Source organism: Acinonyx jubatus, chromosome E3 (assembly GCF_027475565.1).
Source record: "Acinonyx jubatus isolate Ajub_Pintada_27869175 chromosome E3, VMU_Ajub_asm_v1.0, whole genome shotgun sequence".
NCBI lineage: Eukaryota > Metazoa > Chordata > Mammalia > Carnivora > Felidae > Acinonyx > Acinonyx jubatus.
The window spans coordinates 37,109,538-37,135,678 of NC_069398.1; the positions used below are offsets into that span (position 1 = coordinate 37,109,538).

The 26,141-nt window shown below is 62.5% G+C and overlaps 1 protein-coding gene and 1 long non-coding RNA gene across 3 annotated transcripts in view; one reads left to right on the forward strand and one right to left on the reverse strand.

Moving 5' to 3' along the window:
- Window positions 1-26,141, reverse strand: part of LMF1 (lipase maturation factor 1) — an 86,878-nt gene that overhangs the window by 5,082 nt on the left and 55,655 nt on the right. For both annotated transcript variants that reach the window (XM_027043680.2, XM_027043681.2), the window contains 2 exons: window positions 18,642-18,707; window positions 7,940-8,107 (listed from right to left, as the gene is read on the reverse strand). In XM_027043680.2, the coding sequence (XP_026899481.1) occupies window positions 7,940-8,107; window positions 18,642-18,707 (234 nt within the window). The remainder of the gene's footprint in view (window positions 1-7,939; window positions 8,108-18,641; window positions 18,708-26,141) is intronic.
- Window positions 9,589-11,497, forward strand: LOC113594993 (uncharacterized). The gene is made up of 2 exons (XR_003415465.2): window positions 9,589-10,755; window positions 10,970-11,497. It is a non-coding gene; the product is annotated as an uncharacterized LOC113594993 (long non-coding RNA).

The following is a 26,141-nucleotide window of genomic DNA, read 5'->3' on the forward strand; positions in this document are numbered from 1 at the left end:
TGCCGTCTTGGCCGTCGGCAGCTGCCTGCGTCTTCTGACAAAAGTCGTGTTTTCCGTGCCGTCGACTGGGGGTCCACTCTGTCGGGACCCCGCGGGGCTGGCGGGCTCGGTGCAGCTCCGGGGCCGCGGTGCCAGCAGAAGCTCCCTCCGCTGCTCCCTATGGCTCGGCTGCCGCCGAGACGGTGAGCTCTGCCTCCTCCCCCCTGCCCGCACTGGGGTGCGTTCCCAAAGTTCTCTCTGGCCCAGCCAGGACACCGGGGCCCACCAGGGGTGGCTCGGTGGGGCGTTTGCACCCCTGCCCCGCAGAGCCCGGCAGCCGCCCTCTCACTGCTGGCCGCCAGCACCCACCTCTGCCTACAGACACTGCGCTGACCTTCGTAGTGCCCGGGGACATGGCCCAGGGGCTCCCCTCCAGGCGTAATTGGTGGAACCTGCACAGGTACCGAGGCCCAGTCTCGCCTCTGGTCCCTCACGGCCGCCTCTGAGACCCCAGAGAAACGCAGTCCAAAGCCGCTAATCTTAAAGGAGCCTCACTGGCAGAGAACGTTGACGTTCTCCAGTGTGTCAAGGAGAATGAAAACACCAGGGGAAAGGCAGGGGGATTCTGCTGAGATCTGAGTGGTGCTTCAGAAGGCCACTTGACAAACCCTCGAGGGAAGGGAGATGGGCTGAGCAGCATCGGGGGCTTCCTGCTGGACTTTCCAGAAACCCCCCGAAGGGGAAGGAGACCCGTGTGTCAGAGTGAAAGGGGGCCAGGACACCCCAGTGGAGCAAGGCACAGGCTCACGGGGCTCTGGCGGGCTCTCGTGTCCCAGGCTGAAGGAGCAGTAAAGACTGTGTAAGCCTTTAGACTGAAAGATGTCAAACACGCGGCAGGACAGGTGGCGTGTGGCGTGGCAGGCTGGAGTCGGAGTGGCATGGGGCTGGCCGGGTCGGGGCTCGCCCGCTCGCCACGTCGGAACAGAGGTTGGGGGAGCAGGGTGGTCGCACGGTTTCTCGACAGCACTTGGCACGTGGGAGGCAGATCACCAGGGCGCAGCCATGGGGTCTGGCCCCAGAGCTGAGAACTGGGCAGAACCACGTGGCCCGGTGTCCTCCCCGAGTTCCGTCTGTAAACACCCAGACCGAGGACGGGGACGCCCCGTCCTGCCTGCCTCCCCGGAACAATCCGATCGCACGCCCTTCCTCCTGTTTCCACCGAGTAGAGCCTGACGGGGACGGGCCGAGGCAGAGGAATGGTAGCTGGCATCCCGCCACGGCCTCCTCATCCTGGAAAAGTGGGGTCAGCCTCTGGGGCCCAAGGCCACAGCCGTCCTGCCTTATCATCGCTCGGCAGCCCCAGTGGCATCTGGGCGACGGGCTTCTCCGGGCTAAGGGCCCGAGGGGCCGATATAGTGCGGCAGAGGGACGGCAGGGACAGAGCAGGTAAGGCGGCCGTCCCGCAAGCCATGGCGGCCAGTGCCACGGCACCGCTCCGGCCTCTGCTCTCCCCGGAGGCACTTGGGCGGCCTCAGCACAGGGAGGGAACCCCAGGGGCGCAAGCCTGACTTCGGGGAGGTTGAGGTGTCGGGCGCTCGCCACACGAGCGCTGCAGGGATGGCCCAGGTGCCCTCGGGCCTGCCACCACTGAGTCACGGGCACGTGGAAGCTCACACGGGGAAAAGAAGCCAGGCACCCGGCAGAGACCCTGGCGAGGCGCAGGCCCTGTGAGGGCCAGACCAGCCTTGCAGCAAAGGGTATGTCCCACCTGCCCGGGACGGAGAAACGGACCCGTGAACAGTTAGCCGCTCATCAGGAGAGAACTCAGCACTGAGAGGACACTCACTAGCAAGGCCCGTGGTGGCCGGCGTCCGGTCACCTCTGCAGACACGCTGCCACCACTGGGATGGAACGGGAGTAGAACCACGTGAGAAAATCTGCAACGAGGAGGTAAGAGCGTTGAAGCAGTTACTGTGAGTAAAGTATTGATGAGAAAACGTCATCATAATTAAGAGAACTAGGAAAACTACGTAAAAGAACCAAATGCACTTTGAGAGTTTAAGAGGTCACGTGAGAGATGGAGAATTTACCGCAAGGACTTCGGACAAACGGACACGATAAAAGTCCGCCAAACTGTGGGAACAGAGCAGGGGCCGCCTTGTGAACTGAGGCCCAGACCACCGCCGACCAAAGTGCAGCCCCCAGGGGCACGGGTCTGTCATACCCAGGGAGGTGTGACAGTAAGAATATCAGGAAGGCAGGTGGCAGTACGAGAATCAGGAAGGCAGGTGCAAACATTTCTAATTTGACGACAATGCTGAGCGCACAGATGAGAGGAGCCCAAGGAAACACAGGCGCGCTTCGGTTGTGGGAGCCTCCCCAGTAGGCTCACGACGCGAGCAGGAGCCGGGGTCGCAGCGGTGCGAGTCCACAGTGGAGACCCCTGGGCATCGTGTGTCGGGCCCAAACTCCCACGTGACAGAGCGGTCCTGGAAGGTGGCCGGAGTCCAGAGCCGGCCGCGGCGTGTCAGAGCACTGTTCCAGCAGCACAGCTCCCGGGAGACCTGGGTCTGTGCCCTGGGGGGTGGGGGGGGGGGGGCAGAGTCCGCAACGGCCATACGTGCGTGAATTATTAAGTATGTCTTAAATTTCCTTAAAGGAGACTCGTTCGGGCAACAAACGACCCTGGACCGTGGTGTGGCTGCCGAAAGGAGGGCTGCTGGCCCGCAGTGGCGACGGGCCGTTCGTGCTGACCACTGGCCGCAGCTGCAGTGCCCGGGGCGGGAAACCTGCGGGTGGCTGCCGAGGGTGTGACGGACCCTGCTCTTCCCGCTTCTGTGCCAGATCGCCGGTGTTTTCCACTTGAGTGCCATCAAGAGGCTTTGCTGGCCACTCCCTCTGCCGTGCCCTAACCTGAGGCTTCCTGGAGGGGCAGACGGCCCAGGCCACGGGGGCCCACAACCCCATCCGCCCAGAGTGAACTGGGGTTTGGTGGCCACACCCGGGCGGACCCTCCCTCCCCATCTGCTCAGCACAGGCCGGGCGATCTCCTGTGGGGCCCTTGCTCCTGCTGCAGACTCCCCGAAGAGGGGGACGTTTGCAGCCAGCTGCCCCCTCGCGCGTGATCCCCAGAGGCCCCGAGGCCTTGCCTGAGGCTTGAGACGCGGGCCGCCTTCTGAGGCTCGCTGGTGCCCCTGTGTGGCACCGTTACTTTGGCAGCTGGGGGCTCTGAGTCTGCATCTGGGGACACGGGTCCTGTCAGCCCAGACCCGGTCCTCTGCCTGGTGACCAGCGTCTCCAGCCACACGTGAGAATAGGGGCTGCGTGGGACCTGCCCCGGGGAGGGCCACTGCTGAACAGCTTGCGGGGAACCAAGCGGCTCTGCTGCGGGTCACGTTCAGTGGCCAGCCATCCCACCCCTGGCGCCACCTCCTGGCCGTTGGGCTCCCAGCCCACCCCCGCCTTTGGAGTTGGGATGGGGCATGGGGAGGCTCTGCCCTGATGCTTCCCCATGGGCCACCCCCCTCCCGCGCAGGCCATGGAGAGGAGGAAATGTCAGGAAGAGGCCCACAAGTCCATTATCCAGAATGTTCTGGCCCCACAGGCTTCTGACAGTTTTGTCTGGGTCAGAGCTGGGGAGGATGTGCTGAAAGGCTGGCAACAGGCCCAAAGTGACCAGAGGCCTGGCTGTCCCTTGGTTCCTATCTTGGTGGGTCTGAGTAGGGTAGTGGCACAAACCTGTTTCTCACCTACCTGCACCCCCCCCCCCCCGCACTGGTCACCCTCCTGTGAGCCCACCTGGGGTGTCCTGACCTGGAGAGCTAGGGTGCCACAGAGCACAACGTTGGGTATGAAGTCTGCTTCTGACAAAGCAGCAGGAGCCCTGAGGCTGCAGAAACGCACGCTCCTGGCTCACTCCCCTCGTCCCTCCTCCCATCCATCGGGATGGTTACTTTTAATAAGAAAAAGGGAATTTGGCGTGTGTGGCCCCAGTGTGCTGAGGGGACACCACTGCCGCAACCTCTCCTAAGGGACAGTGAACGGATCACACTGTGTTTACAGCGGCAGCGGAGCCTGAAACATGCCTGCAGGTCACCTTGTGGGCTGCGGGAGACCAGACCTGGGCCGGCAGCCCCGCGTGCTGCCCCCCCGGGGGCCAGAGGGAAGCCCTGGAGAACACTCAGGACGCTGAGCCGTGCGCATGGGATCCTGGGCTCAGGAGACGCTGAGCAGGCGGTCCGGTGATGCAACAGACACCAAAGGCAAGGGGTTTCTGGAACTCCCGTGCCGGGCTCTCAGCTCCCAGTCTCGGAGAGGACACCCGTGCTTGTAGGTGACTTGCTGTGGCCAGGACCCCAGCTCTGGCTCAGGGGCTGGGGGAGGCAGCTCTCTGTGCCCGCATCCCTGGTGAAGGCCCCCAGTGTGACACGTTCCCGATTCTGCCCGAAGTCCTAGAGACTGGAAGGAGCAGGACACTGTGGGAGGTGGAAAAGACGGGTGTGGGGTGAACGACTGGTCTCTGTACTGACCAGGAGCCACTTGCCTGGCAAACCCCCACTCCCACGCTAGGAGGGGTGCCCCCCTGCCAGGGTCTCTCCCTGAGGCTTGAGGTGGCAGAATGGGGGGGGGGGGTCCGGGACCGCGCAGTTCAGCTCTCTTGTCGCCTCTCACGTGCACCTCTCCAAGGAGACAGCGGACCGGTGGCGTGGCAGACCCCTCCGGAACAGCTGTGTAAACTGAGCGTGGGAGGAGGTGAGCATGCTCACATCCTCAACCCTTCCCCGAAGGAATGAACGGAAACAAACAGAACCAGAGACGTGTCGGGTGCAGAAACGGGAGCGTGGCCCCCGTCAGGACAATGCCGAAACCTTCGGCTGGGCGTGCCCACAGCGTACCGCTCGCTGGGGTGACCGGCACACCCGCTCCTGCCCCGAGACTGTGCCCTGCGGCCCCCCAGCCTGAGACCCCATGCTGCCTGGGAGGGGGCCGGACACGTCTCGGCCGGACCAGCTGGCCATCCGTCCTCCCTGCTCCAGGGAGCTGGGGCCTGGCCCCGTGGGGACCTCAGACCGTGCCTCGGAGGAGAGCCGCCGTGCTCGCTAGCGTTCTGCTGCCTTGTGTGGCGCACGGCATGGCACTAGAAGGGGGGACGCCGGGGACCTGCCCGGACTACACGCAGAAGGGCTGGTCTTGTAGAATAATGCCCAGAACTGCAGGTCGGGAAGGTCCGGCTCTGGCCTCCCCTGCCCCACGTTCCTGTGCCATCGCCGTGTGCCGTTTAAGCATGCAGGCAGCAGAGCCTAGAACAGGGTCGAGGCCGGCCACGTGGCCTGAGACCCTCTGCTTGCAGTGGAGACGCTGGTGCCCCAGGCCAGGATTCAGACTTGCGGCCCAGCCGGGTCCGGCAAGCTGGCGCCCGTCCTGACGCAGGACTCCCGCCAAGCACTCTGTGAATGGACAAGGGCACTTCGAGGGCCCTGGTTCTGCGGGCAAGTGAGGATCTCTCAAATCCCGCTCTCAAGGCGCTGAAGCCTCTCTCCGTCCGCTCTCATCCGGTCAAGTAACGGGACAGTGTGCTTTCCTCTTCCACTCATCACACCCTGGCTTCGGGGTTTTGGAGAGAAAGCAGTAGGGTGCAAGCTGGTCTCGCGGGCCCAGGCAGGGTTACAGCCTGGAGAGGGTCCCGTGGTCCACAGCCCGGAAGAGCAGCCGAGGCGGTGGCTAATTAAGGCCCCACAACGCTGAGCGGTTCTCTGGCACCATGGTAACCCTGACGCCGAGCGGGCTGTGCTGGCCAGGGTCCTCTGAGTCGCCTTGGAATGGGGAGGGGGAAGTTCTCCTGTGGGAGGGGACAGGGGAGCCCACCGGCCGGGCATCCTTGGACAGCGGAGGAGGGTCCAGCACGAGGTGGCAGCCACACTGGCGGACGCTCTCAGGGATGCCCCAGCCTCTGCCCGAGGCCGCCTCCTGCTGACTTGGGGCCGTGGGACCACGGGGCTCAAGTGCGCGTGGGGCAGGCGTGATGCGCAGCGCCCCTGCCGCATCAGAGGGTGGGGGAGCAGGGGTCACGGGCCCGGCCACGCTCATTGTGACCGGGGTGTCACATGAATGCAACAAGTTCACGGACAAGGGGACCCTCCGCACTCAGCTTTTCTGTAAGTCCAAAACCGTTCTAAAAAAGCGTATGAATCAGAAAAGCAGAACCACCGAAGCACTGGAGGGCCGGAGCAGAGCCTGGGCGGCTGTGGCAGCAAAACAGGGAGGAAATTCAGACTTTTCAGTCTGTGCAAAGAGCACGCGTTCAACCCGCAAGAAGCCACATGTGTACCTCAGAAATAATGGAACAAAAATAGTTCAAGAAGGCTGAAAGGAACAAAAGGAAACCCAAAGACGCGAAAACAAGTCCAAAAACACCAGTTGAGATACGTGCACTTGTGGCTTGAGAGCGTGTCTTGCCTCCGCTCGGGAAGAAACCTCTCTGCTGTGACCGATGGCCCAGTTCCCAGGAAAACGTTTGCTGCTAAATCTGCCTTCGGGACAAATGCAAACCCGGCCTGTCCAGCAGCCCCCCAGGTGCCGCCTCTGCCCCGTGGCCGCCTGCCCTCGCGGAGCCGCGTGGGGGGCGGAAGCACCGTGAGCGGGGCCCGGACGGGCCGCCACTGGCGACGGACGTCATTCCCCGTGGCCACGCCAGATGCACACGGATACCGGCAAGTTATTCCCAGGGACGTGTCGAAGTACACGTGTGGCAGAGCCCCGTTCACCTGAGGACGTGAGACTGGCTCAGCGTTCGCGGCCTTCGTGCGACTCCCCATGTTACAGCTTACGGGAGGGGAGGCCCTCTCCCAGCTGCTGGACAAAAAACCGTTTGCTGAAATTCAGCATCCGCTCGGGACCCGTAAAACCCAGAACAAAAGCAGCCGGAGCGCGTACTGCCTCAAGGGGTGAGCGAGCAGAGGGACAGGCAACGAGCGCAGGGGCAGTCGGATGTGACGGATACGTGCAAGTCAGAGCTGTGTCTGCACCCCAGCAGCAGAGAGCAACACGGCTGAGAAAACTTGCGCCGACAGGATCAACTCGAGTGACGCGTCCGGCAGGAAGCCACCCCGGTGGGTATGAGACACTCTGCTGTGGACGACCCGCACCGCAGGCGCCGGAAGGCAGGGCCTTCGTGAAGGCGGCGGCTCTTGCCGTCGGATCCCACTCCCCCCATCGGATCCTCACCCGCCAGAACGGCCAACGGAAAGACCGACCGGAGCAGAGTTGGTGAGGAGGCGGGACGAGCGGGGCTCACGTGCCGGAGGGAGAGGAGAGGACGTGTCCCGCGTGACGTCGCGCCCGCCTGGGACACGGACTCCCATTTGTCTGTGACGGTGAAAACCTGGAAACACCCCGGATGGTACAGCTGCAGGACACCCGCACCGCGGGACACACTCAGTAACCGAGGGAGCACAGCCCAAAGCACACCGCCACCACGGTGGACCCCAGGGTCTGGAGCAGGACGGCCAGGCCCGGCGCCCCTCCGTCTGGATAGGTGTTCCCAGGAGCACTCTCACGCGGCGCACACACGGGACCGGTCGTTGTCCGCGAGGACAATGAATACAACGTAGGAATTGAAAGTCCCCACAGTGTTTTTCCTGGGGATCGACAGGTAGATGCCCACGTTTAGGGAAAGGAGAGGTCCCGGATGGTCAGTGCCCCAGGGGAGGCAGGTGGTGGAGCCCCTGCCCACCGCGGAGGGGCCCCGGAGCCGGGGGTTGAGAACAGCAGTCTGTGTGGAAGTAGACCACCACCAGCCCTTTCCTCGGAGACCCGACGTGCAGCTCGCACGTGAAAGGAACCCCATAGAAGGCACCACGGAGGGCTTCCCGGTCGCACGTCCTGGGCCATGTGCCTCGTTCCCCCAGCAGAGCCCACGATCTCGGGGACAGTTACGGGGTGACGTTGGCCGTGGGCTCACCTGAAACAGGATCTGTAAGGCCCCGTGGAGGATGCACAGCCGCCGTCCAAGGAAGATGAAGAAAGGCACCACGAGCTCCAGGAAGTGGTTGCTGAGCGTCTCAAAGCGGTGGGCCCACCAGGGGGACTGGTGCAGGAGGTAGGCCATGGGGTTGGGCACCGGCTGCGTCTGGGGAACAGAAGCAGGCCCGTCAGCCAAGCCTGGAGCTCTGCCCACAGGGGACCCCTGCCCACGCAGCACCCACCGGCGGGCCCAGAAGCACAAGGGGGTTTTTAGGGGAGGGAGAGGTCTGGGAGCATCCTGGCCGGCAAGGGCACAGGGGAGGCCAGTCCCGTGGCCCTTTCTCCAGTGGCTCACGTGCTGGGGGCGGGGGGGGGGGGGGCTGTACCGAGGACCAGTGACTGCTCAGGGTGTGCATCGCCATCCCCTGCCTGGTGTTCTGTAGCTTTTGACGCTGACCCATCGTGGTGCCCTGACGGTCCTGGTGACCTAGGAGCTCAGGTCTGTCCTGGCCAAAGGGACGGGGCACCGGGGGAGCCCATGTTTCGGGCCAGCACTCGCACGCGGGAGGTTTCTGCTCTGAGGCTGCCGGGGGTGGGCGTTCCGGCCCTGTGTGTGTTCCCGGGAATGGTCTCTGCACACGTGTGAGGGGGGCGGGTGTGCACATCCCACGAGGCCTGTGTGTTGACTCAGCCGCGGTGCTGGCCGCCCCGGGGCCCGGCTCACAGGCCCTGCGCCCCTGACCTCAGGGGCCCCGTCTTCCCTCAGACCCCTGGCAGGAGAGGAGGCTGTGTGCCCTCCTCACACACCCGCGCAAGCTCCACAGGTTCGAACACCAACCGGAGCCCTCGGATTCCAGGAAGGGTGCGTGGCCCACGATGGAGCGGGTGTGGGGGAGCCCGGCCCAGGCGAGGGGCCTTGCTCCTTCCCTTGCTGCCGCTGGGCATGCGCAGGCCGTGTGCCAACGCTCTCCCTCTCCCTCTCCCTCTCTCTCTCTCTCTCTCTCTCTCGAGGATTCGCGCTCACACCCCCTGCACGCACACCTCACATGAGGACGTCACCATCAGAGGGGGAGGCTGGGGCCAAAGGGACAGGCGGATGAGAGCGGCGGGGCCGGTGCAGTTCTAGCTTTGAAACTCTGAAGATGTTTCTGACACTAAAGGACTTACTCGTCACAGGTGGTTTAGGCCGGAGGAGGAAGTATTCGTCCGTAGCTGCTGCCGGAACCCCGCGCCCACCTGCTCCCCAGCCCCGAGGTGCCCTGGCGTGGCACCCGTGTGGCGTGGACACCAGTACCTGTCCCTCTGTCTGTCGTGAGTGGGCAGAGGTGGGGATTGCTGGTCCAAGGACGCCGGCCACATGCTGCCCTGGACACGCAGGGTGGCGAGATCGGACGAGAGGCTGCGGGAGTGGGTCGCGAACACAGCAGCCCTCGGCCGCCCCGCTCCCTGGCTCAGGCTGCGGGCAGCTCCTGGCCGGACAACTGCCGGGGAAGGGCCACCGTCCCATCTGGGAACACTTTTCTTGCTTTCCATTGGACGCACTTTCTGGCTCAGAGAAAAGTCGGTAGAATAGGAAAGAGACTCCCTGAACGGCACTCTTCCCCCACCTCCTGTGCTTGGCCCCTCAGTACTCGAGCGTGAGTCACAACCAGCGACGGTTGACTCTGGTTCCTCCTGTTGCCCGGCAGGATGTGTTTAACAAAAGGCGACCCAGCCCCCAGACTCTCTAGACCCTCGTGTGAATCTCAGGACACAGACTAGCTCATCTGCAGGGTGTCCCTCACGGTAGATGTGGGGCTTGCACTTTGGGCAGGAGGCCGAGGAGGGGACGGGCCTGTCCCCGGGGGGCTGAGGGGACCATGTGCCTCAGCATGGCCGTTTCCACCTGGACCCGGTTAGGGGGTGTCGGCCGGGCCGTGCCCAGCACTTTGGGGCCGTGGAGTTCCCCACCCCCGCCTGCATTCCAGCATCCTTTGCGGGTTCTTGCCAGAATCCGTGGCTCTCTTGGCCTCTGAGCCATGACTTCTGGGTCCGCCGTTCCTCCTCATTGGTCAGTTGGTGTTCCACTGCAAGGGACACCTGTCCCTCCGGCCCAGCTGCCTGTGCTGCGCGGGCACGCGGGTCCTTCGCCATCACTTACCGCAGAGACGCTCCTTATCTTCTGGCCCTGAAGACGCTGCCGCCTCTGGTTCAGGTACGTTCCCTTCGATGGGAGCCCGGCCTGGGCACGCGTGTCACGGGCTCTGGGCCCTTCGGTGGGCCCAGCGGGAAAACCGAGTGTGGCTCCGTCCACACCCGTCTAGCTCACAGCTCTGCGTTTACACGTGTTCCGAGCAGACGTCTGCAGCCCAGGGCAGCGCCCCACGGGCCTCTCCCCGTCTGTCCCAGGGGCTCTCAGCACGTGACACGTGTTCCCACCTGTGAACAAGAAGGGCGCACCTGCCCGCATGGCCTCGGGGCCTTGTTTGCTCTCTCCAGGTCCCCCGGTCCTCAACCCCGGGTGCGGCCGACTCGGACCCTCCGTGGCCGGGACACGCGGTGGCAGGCGTGTGGGTGGGGCTACCTGGGCCCCTGAGCGAGTACAGCACGTGTGCCCAGGATGCGCCTTCCTCTTCACGATCATCTGGAGTTTATGGCCCACGGGGTCCCGCGGACAGGCCGCCCCCGGCCCCTTGTCCTTCACAGTGGACCGTCCAGCACTGAGCAACAAGCACAAGGAAGTCTCTTCTGCTGGGCCCTTCCAGACAAGCCTCGCTCACGGCCTCCAGCTGGTGACAGGACACGGAGACGTGTTTCTACTTGGCCTTCAGAGAGGTCAGTCCTTCGGAAGTCACCGCACCAGGGGGTCACATCTGCTTCTCCGGAGGTGTGGGCCCTCCTGCGATCTGCGGAGGTCCCGGCGACAGCTGTCCGCCTTCTGGGACCCCCTGCTCCTGGGGAGTTGGGGGAGAGAGGCCAAGCTCCTCACGGAGTCACGCTGCAGGGAGAGGTGCTGAGCGTCTCATCTGTTCCTTCCCTCAACGTGCAGGTAGGAGTGAGCCCGAGGCGCGGGCGGTGGTCGCTGAAGTGTTTTCCCGGCAGAAACAAACTGTCTGGGTCCGGGGTGAGGCTGGCCAGCCCCCAAGGCCCCGCCTCCAGGCCCTGCAGCGGCCAGGCCACCGTCCGCCGCCCAAGGCAGGCTCATTGTGTTCCTGGCAGGGGGCGCCCAGGGCGGGGCTGCCCCCACTCGGGGGCGCCACGTCCTTTGCCACTTTTCTTTTCTTGAACTTCGTGTTCATCTCTGGTTGGGGCAGATTTCTGGGAACCGCATCTCTGGGACAAGGGACTGTTTCCTGGGGTTTTGTGAGTAATCGCGTGTTCTCAGCAGAGGTCAGGCAAGACGCGTCTTCTCGGGAGGGCTGAGCTCGGGGCCTCCCCAGCTGGCAGCCCACCGACGCCACCTCTGGGTCATGCCCGCGGTAGCGGGAGCCTCGACAGGACAGTGGTCAGTGACCCTGTTGGGGTTTTGAGAAGGTTGTGACCTAAATTTGTAATAAACTTGGACAGCTGTTGCAAATTCCCGTTCCTTCGAGTTTCTGTGACCTTACTTATCGTGAAGCAGAGACACATGCTCAGTAGAATCATCTGCCGCTTGGCGCGGCAGGGGGCAGCGGGTCGGTGGGGGGACGGGGCCCCAAGTCTGCAGGTGTGAGCCCCAGAGTGGGCCCCGTGCCCTCCACCTGGCTTCTCTGCCACACAGAAACGAGAACAAGTACTGTGACGGGTGTCCGACACCTCCCACGACAAGTCCTTGGGAGGATGGCTCCGCTTCCCGAGGCCCCACACCGCCGGCCAAAGGCGCACGCTCCTCCCGTGGTTGGCTGTGTCTGGGCCTAGGGGCTGGGAGGGTCCCGAGGTCTCCCTTCTGCAAGGCGGAGACAGAGTTTTATTTTTGTTTGCACTGATGCTGGAAAAGCCCACTATGTCATAAAATCCAGTTGTAAACCCTGGAGGTGGCTGGAACGTCGCACGCCATAAAGTAGTGGCAGGAGGGCCTGCTGTGCTCACCACCGCGGCCGCAGCTCGTCAGAGAATCGTGGCCGAGTGTCCGGAGCTCGGCCCAGCTTGCAGGCTGGGGGATGGCCAGCCGGGGGACCCGTGGGTCATTTTATAGCTGGGTCCCTTAAAAAGATAAATTTTTCTTAACGTATATTTACTTTTGAGAGAATGAGAGTGCACGTGGCAGAGGGGCGGGGAGAGAGGGAGACGCAGAATCCAAAACAGCTCCGGGCTCCGAGCTGTCAGCACAGAGCCTGACGCGGGGCTCGAACCCACGAACCGTGAGGTCCTGACCTGAGCCGGAGTCGGACGTCCAACCGACTGAGCCACCCGGGTGCCCCCCAAAAAGACACTTTTAAAAAGGAAGAACGTGAGGACAACACGAAGGGTGATGAAAACAGTTTCAGGATTTGGGGAAAGCGGCGTTCCTTCCTGTCGGTTCCGACGCCCTCCTCTCCAGGCCCTCAGTGAGAAGCGTGAGGACAGAAACGGCTTTTTCAGCCCTTTTCCCATTTTAGGGACTACGAATTATGTGCGTGAGGTTTTAATGAGAAGAGGAACGTGTGTAATCCTTGTCTCAAGAACAAGTTTTGGAAAACCTTCGAGCTGCACGTACTCTGGTTCAACAGAAAACCCCGGGCGCACCATCACTGCCAACCCGGGACGCGCGCGGCTCGCGGAGCCCGGGAGGTGAGGTGTCCGCCCCGCGGTCTCAACTTTGCATCTGTTTGTGGGGTGGAGGTGTGTCCCCTGGGGACACGGAGGCGTCTCCCTGGTGGCAGGGAGTGGACGTGGCTCGTGCCTGTCAGGAGAGGGTCTCGGTGACTCCGGGAGATGTACCGTGTTCTCTCACCCAGCTGGCGGCTGGCCTGCTGCGGGCCCCGACGTCAGGGCTGAAGGCTCCGTCCCTGGTGACGCCAGGGCGGACACGGGTGCCACGTGTGTGCTCATCTTGGGAGCTCAGACCCCCTGAGGCCGCCTCCGCTTCCCGCCCCGATGACGGGCGCGGAGAAGGAAACAAAGCGAGCTGCGCACACGGGTCCGGGACCATCCTGGCGCCGGGCAGAAGAGCACGAGACACCGGGGGTGGCTGTGGCGGCTCCGCAAGAACTGGGGGCTCTCATCCCGCCCGAGCCCGGGTCCCAGCAGAGGGCACTGGAGCCACGTCCCTCAAGGACCGTCTGTCGAAAACGTCTTTCACCGACAAGGGGGAGACAGGTCTTCGGATCAAGAGCCCCGCGGCAGCGAACCCGCACCACGGGGTGTGAGCGGCGGCCGCCCGGTGGAGGGAAAGCAGGTGGTGATCGGAGGGGAGCCCTGCAGATGCCGGGGGCTCGGACAGCCGCACGAGGCTGTCTTTCCGATATAACGTGCCATCTCTAAGGGCCGATCTGACTGGACAGGAACAGTAACGACGTGGCCTGTGGCTCCTGTAACAGCACGCGTGCGACAGCAGCAGCGGGAGGCTCGGGGAGAGAGCGAGCGCGTCACTGTCCCGGTCCTAGCTGCGACGTACGACAGACTCCCACGGCAAGCCCTCACATTACCACGGAAACGGAAACAAAACGATTGTAGCTAACGAGCTGAGAAAAGAGCTGGAAAGGGGTTGTAAGAAACATGCGAGAAATCCAGAAGAGGCGGAAAAAGACACAAGAAGATGGAAAGGACAGCTGGGCGGAACAGCAAACCAGCAGCAGCCACGAGACCGCCGTGCTCGGGGACGGTGACGACCACACAACCGGAAGGCAGGCTGACCAGGCGATGCAACAGGGCCCAACGCCACACACTTCTCACGCGAGGACGCACGTGGGCTGACAATCACAGCGTGGAGGATGTAGGCCACGCGAATGCCGCTGGCCGGGGGAGCATCGGACCCGCCTACGAGGGAGGGTCATTTCTTCCGGCCCACGTATCCGCAAGTCCACGATTGTGGTTTCACGGTTCAGCTCCTCTCTCAATACTTGACGGGACAAGTAGACAGACAAAACACGGGGACACAGGAGACGAAACCCCTACTATCCAGCTGGATTTCACGAGCACTCAGCGAATACGGGACAGACACTCCTGCTTTAGGCTCATACGGAACATTCACGAAGACCGTATTCTGGGCCACAAAACAAGTCTGAATACGTTTGAAAAGATTCAAATCACATAATATATGATCTCTGACCATAACAAATGGAACTAGAAATCAATAACAAGGACACTTGCAAAGTTCTCACCTACGCGGGAACTCGGTTACACTAACTGGCCTCATAGAGTTGACACTCTAGTATGCGTGTCACTGATCTGATGAAAACCTTGGGGTTGTTACCAGCTTCAACTTGGGAAGACAGGGTCAAGCCTCGAGGCACACACGGGTCAGAAACAGCCCCGAGGGCACGCGGCATGGGTCTGTACGAAGAAGGCGCAGCGATGACCTTCGCTGACCCTAAGGCTGCACCCCTGCCTCTCACGGACTTGGTCTGGCAGAGCTCGCCCTTTGGGTGACCCCAGGGCGTGGGCCACCACAAGCACCCAGCCAGGCGGTGTTCCCCTCCTGTCCCCAGTACGCACAAAATACACTTCCTTCCTATGAAATCAGGAAAGCTGCCGGGGGACAAAGCCTCGACTCCCGACCCACGGGAGCTAACTCAGCCCCCACTTCCATCATGTTAACATTTGTAGCTTTCACAGTAATGTCAGTCTTGAGTCTGGTTCCTCCCAGATTTACGGACCCCTGTATTTAAGGGCGTTTGGTGACCCCCATCAAATTATGGTATGAACAGCTGGTAACCCAGGTCCCCAGGTGGCAGTTACAGAGAGGACCCACTGGCCCGAGACCCAAACAGAAGTCTATGCTGGGGCCGGTGTGCGATGCAGGAGGAAGGTCCTGCTGTGCTTGGTGGGGGCGTTGGTAGAGCGGCCCCAGCTGTGCCCTCGGCTGTACCCAAGGCCGACGGGCACAGCCAGAAAGGGCGTGTGGGCCGTGAAAGACGCTGGTCACCGCTCGGCGGGCCGGCATTCACACGCGCAGATGACCGAAGCTCGCCCAGGGAGGGAGGACACGATGCCCAGGGTTTAGTGAGCAGCCCCCCATGACACCGCCCAGCCCCGGGAGGACGCCTGGCTGCCTGGGAGGGGCCGGAGGCTGTCCATCCCTGGGGCCCAGCCTGCCTCAGTCACCCCTGAGAGCATCCTGGCATGGCCGAGATCACTGGCACCCGGGAGGAGCACCTGGCGTGGACCCAGGAGGCCGAGTGCCAAGAATGACCGTAAATAAACATTAAAAAAAAAAAATTAAAAAATTAAAAAAAAGTCTCCTGGGTGGCTCAGTCGGTTAAGTGTCCGACTTCAGCTTGTCATGATCTCACGGTCTGTGAGTTTGAGCCCCGCGTCGGGCTCTGTGCTGACAGCTCGGAGCCTGGAGCCTGCTGGGGATTTTGTGTCTCCCTCTCTCTCTGCCCCTCCCCCACTCACACTCTGTCTCTCTCCTTCGCTCAAAAATAAACAAACAAACAAACAAACAAACAAAAAAGAGCTGGCTTAGGCTCAGGGAGCAGCGGGAAGGCAGTCCCCGCTGGGCTGGGCTGGTGCTCGGGGCCCCGGGAGTGAACACCGACGAGGCAGTGTTCGTGTGGACGGCCTCACGCGCACTCAGAGGGGTGGAGGCCGGGGGGCCCCCGCGTGGCACGGACCCGCCTCTTGAAGGGTCTGCTCAGGCATCGAGGCTCTGAGGCGGACCCCGCAGATGCCCTCAAGCCAGCCGTTCCGCCCAGGCGTGGAAGTCGCGCCTAGAAGCACAGTGGACGTGACAGGCCCCTCGGACGCGCCAGGGACCGCAGGACCTCACAGTCGCGGGAGCCGAACGTGATTTGTGTCCCAGGCGGAAAGTCACCTCTGCATGAAGGACTTTAGAACGAAACCGGTGCCGGCATCTACCAACTGCCTCCCGCGGCCTGAGGTGGGGCACAGACCCGACCCCAGAAGCGCTGCAAGTGGAACCTGGCGGGTGGCCAGCGAGGCGGGAGCCCGTGTGGCTGCTCAGAGACCACACCGCACGCCCGTCCCCGCAGCTGCGGGCAGGGGCCCGCTCAGGCGTGCGCACGTCCAGGGTACGTCCGGGAACTAAAGCATCGTAAAGGTTACGAGTTCAGATCCCGACTCGTTTGTTCTGGGCAGAGAGGTCACGGGGGGCCACTACCTGAAGTCGTGTTGCTCCGCGTGGGGTGCCACCGTACCTCGCGGCCACCCTGACAGGGAACAGAGGTGTCGGCAGATAGACAGCATTTTCCCTTCCTCCCTCGCTGAGTGCCTGGCAGGGAGGCCATCCCGGGGCCTTTCTCGTGGACGGTTTCACCGTGTAAGAGCCCGTGAGCGCGGGGGCCAGGGCTCCTGGCACCTTCTGAGGGACGGCTGGCTTTGCTGTGGCTGCTCAGGGCCACCGTGAGACCTGCAGGGACCGTGGCTCATCCTGGAAGCGTCCACGGAGGTCACCCGCTCTTTACTCTACCGAGGCTGATGACACACATGCAGGGGCCCTGCCTGGGCCCTCCTGTGCTCTGAGTCCACCAGGAGCTGCGCCCAGGTCACGGGAGGACGTAGAGGGGACACCGCGGGCCTCTCCTGTCGGCGCTTGGGGCTGGCAGGAGGTCTGCCGACCCCCCCCCCCCCCCGCTGGCCTCTGGCTCACTGCCCGGTCTGGGGAGGCAGAGGCTCAGCCCCCATGCTGATGGCACTCCAGGTTCTTGTCTTAGCCGGAAGCCCCTCCCTCCCTTTCACCTGCGTGCCTGTCCCCCCACCCCTGCCGGTTCCCTGGCTGTCCCCTGAGGGTCCCTCCTGTGAGCCTCCCGCCAGCAGTGCCGTGACCGTGAACGAGCTGCCCTCTCTCATCCCGCTGCCACCTGCCACCGACTGGGGAGTCCAGGTCACCGAGGACAGGCCGTGTGGCCCCCATCCTTGCTCCAGGCACACAGACAACCTGACGGGGCTCTACGGGCGGCAAATAGCACGAGGGGTCCCAGCCCCCACTCCTGACCTGTGTCGGGTGCCCTCACTCCACCTAGCTTCCAGAGCGTGGGGGAACATGATCCACTAGGCAAAAGCTTCTCCTAGACAGTTGGGGTGCTTCTGTCCCTGCAAGAGACCTGACCTGGGGGCACAGGCTCCTGGTCTGCGACAGCGGCACTGCAACCAGGGCCCCAGGGCAGCCGCTCCCTTACACCCTGGATTCCACTATGATCGCTGAGCCAAGACTTGGCCTGTCCTAGAAGATGGACTCCCAGCGGCCTTGGCCTCACACCGACATCACGGCTGGCTGGCCCCCTCCTCAAGACGTGGGTCACACGCCCCCCGTCTGCCCAGATCCCTTGCAGGGCTGGAGAGATGCAGGAACTCTGCCTCCCTGCACCTGCCTCCAGCCCTTCTGACACCTTGCCCACCCCGCGTGCAGGCTCGTCCGGCCCCTCCCTGCTGGCCGGGGCTCCTGCTGACATAGAGACTGGAGTCCCGGGTCCCGCCTCCACTCTGGTCAAGACCTGCAGGCACGCGACGGCAGGTGGTGCCGCGGGGACTCTGGCACATGCCACCTGTTCCTCCTGCTCTGACTCCCTTCCTCTGCACACAGCGGGCAGTCGCGGGGACGCGGCCGGACTGGCTGGGTGGCCCCAGGGGTCCTGGCTCAGCCCAAGGGGCCCCACGCCGCCTCCCTCCTCAGAGCCAGGAACATTTACTGTCTGGAACTGTGTGGCAAGGTGGCTGCAGGACCCAGGGATGGACCCGTGGGCCTGTGGGCAGGAGGGGAGGGGAGTCTGTGGCGCACGTGCCCCGAGGACGGTCTCCTACCCCCATGAAATGCGGCACACGTGGGGATGTCCCTGCCCCGGGCTGGTTGACAGAGGACGCGAAGCCGAACGTGCCTGGGACTCAGAGTCGGCATCTACTCAATACGTCAGGACTGAAAACCCCCAAGGGGCGGAGGGCTGCAAGCAGGCGCCTCGTAAGAAGGGCAGAGCACGTTGCCTTTCCCGTACTGGAGCCGCAAGCCGGGAGCGAGAAACGCGGAAGGAAACGTCCCGACAGGCGTGCGCCAGGAGTGTCACCAAGAGGGACGTGGCACCCGGGAGGCCTTCTCTGTGCACACACACCAAATGCTCTCAGGCTAATTCATTCACGGGGCAATGTGGTCCCTGCCCCCCACAAACGTGAGCAGTCAGCAGGGACACGAACGTCCAGAAGGGCTTGGACCCGGGCGGGGTTCCAGGGAGGGGTGGGGGACGGGGTGCGGGAGCCTTGGAAACGTGGGCACAGCGGGACTGGGGCCTGCCCCCACGTCCGTCTGCCACGGCTGGGGGGCAGGGCGCACAGTGGAGCACCTCCCAGCCTGGGGGTGCGCGGGGCCAGCCCACCTGCCCGGAGAGGGTGCCCAGGCAGGACCGTGGACAGCGGTGGAGGGACCAGTGCCCAAGGGAGCGCTGGGCCCTCAGCCACGCGCACCGGGAGCCCCGTCCTCCAGGACGGAGCCCTCCCCACGTGCTGGGGCACTGCAAGCCACCTCGTGACCTACCCATCACCCCCCACCCCTCCCGAGAAAAAAAGCAGGAGGGGGCAGCCCGTGAGCCGAGCCGTGGCCTCCAAGAGCCGCACCTGTGGCGCGGCGGGCAGGTCCCCTGTGTGGGGCTCACCTCATAGTGGAAGTCCATGCAAGTGAGGTCCCGCCAGCACCGGTCCCCCCGGATCTTGATGAGGCCCTGCCAAGACAAGACAGAAGGACGTGAGCCGCCCCCGAGGACACGCAAACCCGCCACGGTGGGGCCGCCCAAAGGAAGCTTTGAGGGACAGAACTTCCCTCACACCTGAACCACGGACCAGAGAAGACATGAACGAAGCCGTACGAAAGGCTCGCTTGGGGCTTTTCTGTGACTAAGTCCCGTGTTACGTGTAGAAAACACCAGCTTCCTCCTACAAAGGCAGTTCCTTCTGTGCTTCCTGCAAGACTCAGCTCTCCTTTGCTTTAGATTTTTTATTTTTTAAGTAATCTCTACACCCAACACGGGGCTTGAACTCCAACCCAGAGATCAAAAGTCCCAGGCTCCTCCAACTGAGCCGGCCAGGCACCCTGAAAACAGGTTTTCTGAGCATGACTGCAGGAATGCGGTTGGGAGGCTTTAAAAACGGACGGGTTGGAAAAGCCACAGGCCCTGGATCTGCATACGCTTCTAAGGACGCAGAGGAAGCTGGGCAGGAGGGGACATCTCCACCGCCCCCACGAACAGCAGGTCTGAAGCGTGCCCAGGGAGCGGCTCAGCTGCCGGGCACGCAGGGGAGAGGCCGTGCAGGGAGGGCCGCCCGTCTGCAGCCTCGGGGACCACAGCAGCTCGTCTGTCGGTCGGCTGCCTCCAGCCCCGCTTTCTCCTGGGAACTCGCAGCTCCCTGCGGACCCTTCCTAGGAGGGGGCTGTCCGCTGCCGGCCCTGGAGACCCCGCTTGGGTCCCAGAGATTCTGCTGCGACGTCTCTTACATAACAGCTCGGTTAGAAGGTGAGAAGCTGCACCGACAGAAAGCGGGCGTGGGTTGCGGCTCCGCTTTCCCTCGTGACCGTGGTTTTTACAGCTGCAACAGTTCTGGGCCGAGTCCTACCAGCTTCACCCTCCCGCCTACCTCCCTTCCACCCGCCCGCCCGCCCGCCTTCCCACCCGCGTAGTCAGCACATAGAACTCAACAGGTCAAGCCTGGCGCAGAAGAGGCCTTGTCTGGCTGCGGTGGGGCAGGCACGTGGAGGGTGCCGAGAAGAGAACCCAGGCCCTGGAGCAGGAAGGTGGGAGGCCCTGGAGAGGCCGGGACAAGCCGCAGGAGGAGTGAGGGGCAGAAATGCCAGGCAGCGGTGTGAGGGAACCCGGGCCGGCAGGTCTGGAGCTGAGCAGACCGGGAAAGGCTGTGTTCGGGAACTCCCAGGGTCCCCTTGGCCTTGGGGTCAGTCAGGTTCGGGTGGGGACGGAGTGGGCCAGAGAGGGACACGAGATCGGTGACGAGGGGCCTCCGCGGCTGTCCAGGCAGAAGGACCATCCAGGTTGGGATGTGTCTGGAACATGGAGCCCACAGGATGGGTGCGGCATGGGGAGCAGCCGAGACTTCGGGCTGGCGGGCGGCAAGGACACGGTAACACCCAAAGGAGCAGGGATGAGAGGCGACACGGGAGTCCCAGCGACACGGGGTGGCCCTGCAGGCTTCCTGACAGACCGAGTTGGCATTGCTCCTGCCGTGCACGCAGGCTCGGTTTACAGATGGTCAGCTTGCACACCTGTCCCCAAGGGCTCCTAGTGCTCTACTGTCCTAAGCCCCGACCCACTGTCGTCTCTGATGGGGTGCTGGGCTGGGGGGGGCGGGGTCGCGCACACACCCGGCCCTCGGCCACCCTGGCAACCCAGCCTCTCGGCGGCACCTTCCACCCACGTGAAGATGAGCTCTAGGCACCCGGGTGTGCTGTTTGAAGACCGGAGTCCCCATCTTTCTGGAAACTAGGTTTGCTTAGGTCACACAAATGCCAGAGACACACCCCCTGGGCAGAGCTCTGTGGCACATTTGTGTCCACAGGAAAACCGAGTTCTGAGAAGTGCCGTGTGCCTGCTGGCCAGACCCGAGCGAGCCTGTCCCGGTGACGCGGACGGCCACGAGCTCCCGGTGGTCGCGTGCCTGCTCGTGGGGCAGGAGAGCAGCCGCCGTCACGCGACAGCCCCGTGAGCACAGCTCTGCTCCCCGCACCCCTTGGAATCCAAGAGCGGGTCTCTTTGGAGATTCAAACCAGGCAAAGAAGAAAAAAACAAAATAATTAAAATGTCATTCAAATTCTAAGTTGATATGAGACACTTAAAAATCTGAAACATTCTTCCGGGAGCAGAGAATAATTATATTCCTCCTCATCCGCTGACTTCTCCCTATAGTGCAGATGTCAGATTTTCCACGGATTTTTTCCTTCCTGAGTGAGCGTCAAAGGAACAAAGACTTCTGTCAGCCTTTTTCAGCCCCAAATTAATTCTGGGAAAAAAAAAAAAGGCTCAGACAAGCCAGTACCAGGCCAGATCCAAAGAGAGCCGAGTGACCCACAGCCGTCCACCCTTGCTCTCCAGGGAAGGGAGAGTGCAAGGCACAAGAACATTCCGGGCTCGCTCTCCGGAGTCAGGAGGAGGCCGGGGCACGAAGGGAGGCACCCGGGATGCAGATGGGCCTCTCTGGACGGTGACGGGCCTGAGAATGTGCTTCTGAACCCCCCGTCTGGAGAGGCCAGGTGCAAGGCCTTCCCACAGGAAGGACATGGGCTTCTCCATGCTGCGGCCTTCACTCCTACCCGAGGGCCAGAAGGGGCTCCCGGGCCTGAGCTGCACCCGGGCAGTGGGCCGCCTCCTCCAGGGGGCGCCCACACCTGGGGAGCCCTCTGCGGCAGCCTCATCGTGCGCGCACACGGCGCCCCACTCTCTCACCGACGGGCCACTGCCTCCACCTGCACACACAGGGGCCACGCCGGCTCCTTCCCTCGGGAGAGGCCTCAGTGACCCTGGGGCCACCCATACTAACGAGGTTGCGGGTTCGGGAGGAGGCACTGCCCCTCCCGAGAGCAGCCTGGTGGTCTGGGATGCCACTCGGGCTTCCCGCCACCCCTCTCCTCTGGGGGCGGAGCTGGGCCCGCAGGACCCCGCGTGGCCCTCAGCAGGCGAGGTGGGGGGGATCTCTGTGTCTCAGGTGCGTTTGGGGTTCACAGTCATGTGCCCCCTACGTGGTGCTGGGGGCTCACTCACACGGCGGGGCCTCTCGGGACTGCCCCGTCTCCACGCCCGCAGGGCCCCGCCAGCACCCTCCAAGACCAAGGGACAGTTACACAGAGACCACCCGCTGAATCCAGTGAGCTGGCGCTGGCCTGAAACCCGGGGGTGGGGGAGTAACGCTGCTTTCCCTCCGCCCTGCCCCCTGGGCCCGAGAGGTCTTGGAGAACGGCCGGGCCTCCGTGTGGGGTCCTCCTGCGGCAGGCTGTGTGACGGGCTGCACAGGACGCAAGGGAACACCACGGGCCCCGTGAGCTGTAGGACTCGATGCCCGTTAGGCCCTGGGTCGTTTGGAGGCGAGCGTCTGGAGATGGAGGCAGAGGGGGGCCGAGGGGCCAAGCTCAGGGCCACGAGCTGGGGCTGAAGCTGGGACCAGAGGTCAGAATACCGCAGAAAGCACTTTCCAGAAACCCCCACGGCGCCTCTTTAGCCGGAGTCTGAGGTCTGGCCCCCTAGGTGCTCTTGGGAAGGACAGTGCAGCCTCATGGGAAAACCCCTTCCTCCGCCCGCATTAATTCGCTGGAGCAGGTGGGAATAACTGCTCTCCTTTCTGAGTGGGGATCCCAGGACGTGGTGTAGAGGAACTGGCGACATCGGCTTGGGCTCGGCCGTCATGGGGCGGCGCGCTGCACCCCATTTAATTACATTTGACGCAGTCTTACTGGAGGCCTCTGACTCCAAGGAGGGCCAGACTTCAAAGTCTCTGTCCGCCCCCAGCTCAGAAGCTCCCTGCTCTGACCTCCCCACCCCCCCCCCCAACTCGGAGGTCTGGATGATTCCGGTTTGCTCCCTCAGGGCAGCCACGGCCTGGTGGGGCGGGGGAGGGCAGGAGGGCGGGGGAGGGCGGGAGGGCGGGAGAGAAGCAATCCAAATGCAAATGGAGGAGCTACCCAGTTGTGGCCTCCTCTCAGCCGAGAACGTTCCCTCCCACAAAAGTGACGGAGCCTCGGGAGGAAGAGGCCCAGGTGCGGTTGGGACACGGAGGCGAGGCGGCAGGCCGCTCGGCTCCGGAGGAGATCCAGACACGTGCGCTCCACGTGCTCACGGGAAGCTACTGTCCCCCTGCCAGCGAGTGTCACGGCCGCGCACAGGTCTGGACGTGGAGAGCGGCCCCTGCTTGCTCCCGGCCCCGCGTGCCACACGTGGCTTCCGTGGACGAGTCTGGGGCCGCCCTCGCTCTCTGCGGCGGGGGTCCCCTAGGGCCGGGGGTGGCTGCGCGGTTACGCTGGACTCGCTCATCGTCCCCGGGTGTGCGCAGTGTATCGGGGCCGCATCTCGCCGCAGGGGCCGTGTGTAAAACCCCACGATACCCTCAAGTCAGAGGGTGGAAGCTACGACTTACATGGAACGAAACACATCCGAAGTCTCAAGTTCAGCGTGTTCTGACGATTGCACACAATGAGGTATCCCCACCTCAAATAGGAAGCGGGTGTCCATCCCGGAGAACGTTCTCTGTGACCCCTTTCCAAGCTGGTCCGGGCCCCGCCCGCCTGGACGGAACGGCGGCCAGCGCCGGCTCGGCCTCCCCGGGATCTCACCCCCGCGGACTTACCAGGCTGTGCTCCGCGCGTTGTGGGGTTTATCCGTGTTGCCGCCTTTGGAGCGGGCTCCCTTTTACGGCCGAGCGTGGCCCCTCTTAGGAGCGCACCGCCGTTGACCCCTGTTGACGGACCCTGGGTTGTTCCCGGGTCTGGCCGTTCTGAACAGGGCTGACCTGCGGCGTGCTGGCGTGTGCGGGCCTCCGTGTGGACGCAGGTCGTCCCCTGTCCCGGCACGGCGCAGGAGAGGAAGGCTGGCTCGCGGGGGCAGGTGCGCGTCTCGCCGGGTGGGACCTGCTAACGGCTGTGCCACGAGGCTGCATCCCTGACCCGAAGTAGCGGGCAGTGCGGGGGGCGCTCTGGGCCCCGCTTCCCGGGCTCCCGGCCGTTCTCAGCTCTGCTTCCTCCCAGTGTGTTCGAGCCGCGTGCCTGCGTTTCTCCTGTGGTTTGCGTATTCTGTGGGTTAATTGTTGCTTGGGCCTGTACACGCTGCAGATATGTTTCCTAGTCTGTAGCTTACCTGTTCGTTTTCTTCGTGTGGTTTTGCCGATGGAGATTTTTCATATCAGTCAAGTACATTTAGCAAAAAAGTTTTTTAATGGTTACTGTTTTTTTGTGCCATCGGAGCAGTCGGTGCCTTCCCCAAGATAACTGTGTTATCTTCGGAAAGCTTTGTTTTCCTGGCTTTTATGTTTGCAAACCAAATTCTGTGGTTGCCCCAGGGAGTGACTGGGTTGGAAATCGGTCGACTGCACCTGTGCGGGCACGTTCCCGAGAGGTACTCCTCCGTGTGCCCTTCTAGGAACTTGCCAGTCTCGCTCTTAAATTTGGGTCCGTGGTCCACCTCAAAGTAGGGTCTGGTGCAAACGAAATCCTGTCCAAGCTCATTTTCATTCCTCTGCAGATCTCCCGTGGCCTCAGCACCTTTTGTAAAGAGGGGCTTTCCTGTTTCCATTGACTTGACTCCGTACCCTGGCTGAATATCAGCCGAACAGGAGAGACGTGGTCCATTTCTGGACCCTCTTCACTGGGTCCACTTTTCTAGCTTAGACAATACCACGCTTCAGTTTTAAGTTAAGCTGTAAAATCAGGAAGCAGGTGTCCCAGCTTTGTTTTTCTTTTTCAAGATTCTCTTTATTTACATATAAAACTTACAATCAGCATGTTAACCTCTCCAGAAAGCCCAGTGGGACTTTGACAGGAAATGCCCTGAATCTGCACACACATTCGGGTGAAGCAGTCTTCCGAGCTGTGAGCGCGGGTCCAAGTGCACGTCACCCGCCACTGACACCCTGCACCTGCCACACACACGTCTTAGGCATCTTCCGTCGGGTTTGTGACCACGTATTGGAGGTTTGCTTGATGCAGCTGTAGATGGTATTTTCAACTTGCTTTTCTAACGGTCTCTTCCTAGTACGCAGAATACGACTTGGGCTTCGCACGGACCTTGCTTCCCGCGTCCTCACTGAGTGCACGTGTTCATTCTGCCAGCTGTTTTTAGATTCCACTGGGTTTTCAGCCTGTCGAATCAAGGGGTGTGAACAACACCTTCCTTTGTTTTCTTTCAGTCTTCATGCCTTTTCTTTTTCCCGTCTTCCTACACCAAGACTTCCAACGTGACGCTGAGAGCGGCGGCGAGAAGAGACGCTAGCTGGGTGTGAAGGCTCCCGTCCCTCTCAAGCAAGGACCGGTGGCCCGGTCTCAGACGCTGTCCCCCGAGGACGTCCCCCCGCTGCCACGAGCCAGTGTCAGTCTGTGTCGCGTGCTTTTCTCACAGCTGCTGCTTTACGCTGTTACTGTAGGGAACCGTGTCCGTTGATTTTCAAATGTTAAACCACCCCGCGTTCCTGAGAGAAACCAGGCGTTGTCATTGCCAGAATCAAACTGACGGGTGTTTTGCTAAGGGTTTCTGGGTCTTGGCTCCTGGGGGTACTGGTCTCTTTTGTTCCTTTCTGTGATAGCCTCATCAGGCTTTGTTTCATTGTTTCAGTCATGTACAACAACCTGGGAAGTGTCCCCCCCCCCCCCCCCCTGCTTTCCAAGAGAGCCTGCCATCGTTTCTTCCTGGAGCGTCTGGTAGATTCCACCAGGGAAGCCATCTGGGTCCGCGCTTTTCTCCCTGGAACGGGTTGTGGTGACGCATTCCGTGTATTTAATAGACACAGAGCCGTTTAGGTCTCCCGTTCCCCCTCAGCTTTGGGAAGCTGCATTTGGGAAGGAACGCGTCCGTTCTGTTCCGTCTACGCTGTCGAGTTCATCCCAGGTGACTCGTACTGTGTCTGAGCAAAGCGTCTTCTCACAGGACCACAGGCCTCGCTCTGGTGGCTAATATACGGCTTTTTCTCCTGTGTTAACAGGATAGCAGGGCAGTCTGCCCACGACGAGCACCGGAAGGGTCCCACCTCGGGTGCCACAGCTGCTGTGAGACACAGCCACGAGCGGGAGCACCCAGCGTGAGAGGCACCGGCGCTCGGTCGTCAGGCACCTGCTGAGGACGGCCTGTGGGAAGCACGCTGGCATCTCTCTCCTTCAGGTCCCTGGGGGGTCACCTGCACGTACAGAACAGCAAAGTTCGTGCCTTGCCAGCCTCTGAGAGGTGCCTGGGGGCTCCGGCGCCCGGCCTCCCCTCGTGCCGCACCCTGTGCTCGGCGAACCTGCCAACGACCCGCGCCGGCCACCGCAGAGACACGGCTCCCGATGAAAGTGGCTTGTTTCGGCTGCATTTGGTCGGTAAGAAGTTCGGAAGTTTTTTATGAAACTCCCACGAGGTGAACCAGTAATGAAATAATTTAGCACATGGTGTCGGAGGAACTACGGAAAGAATATGTGG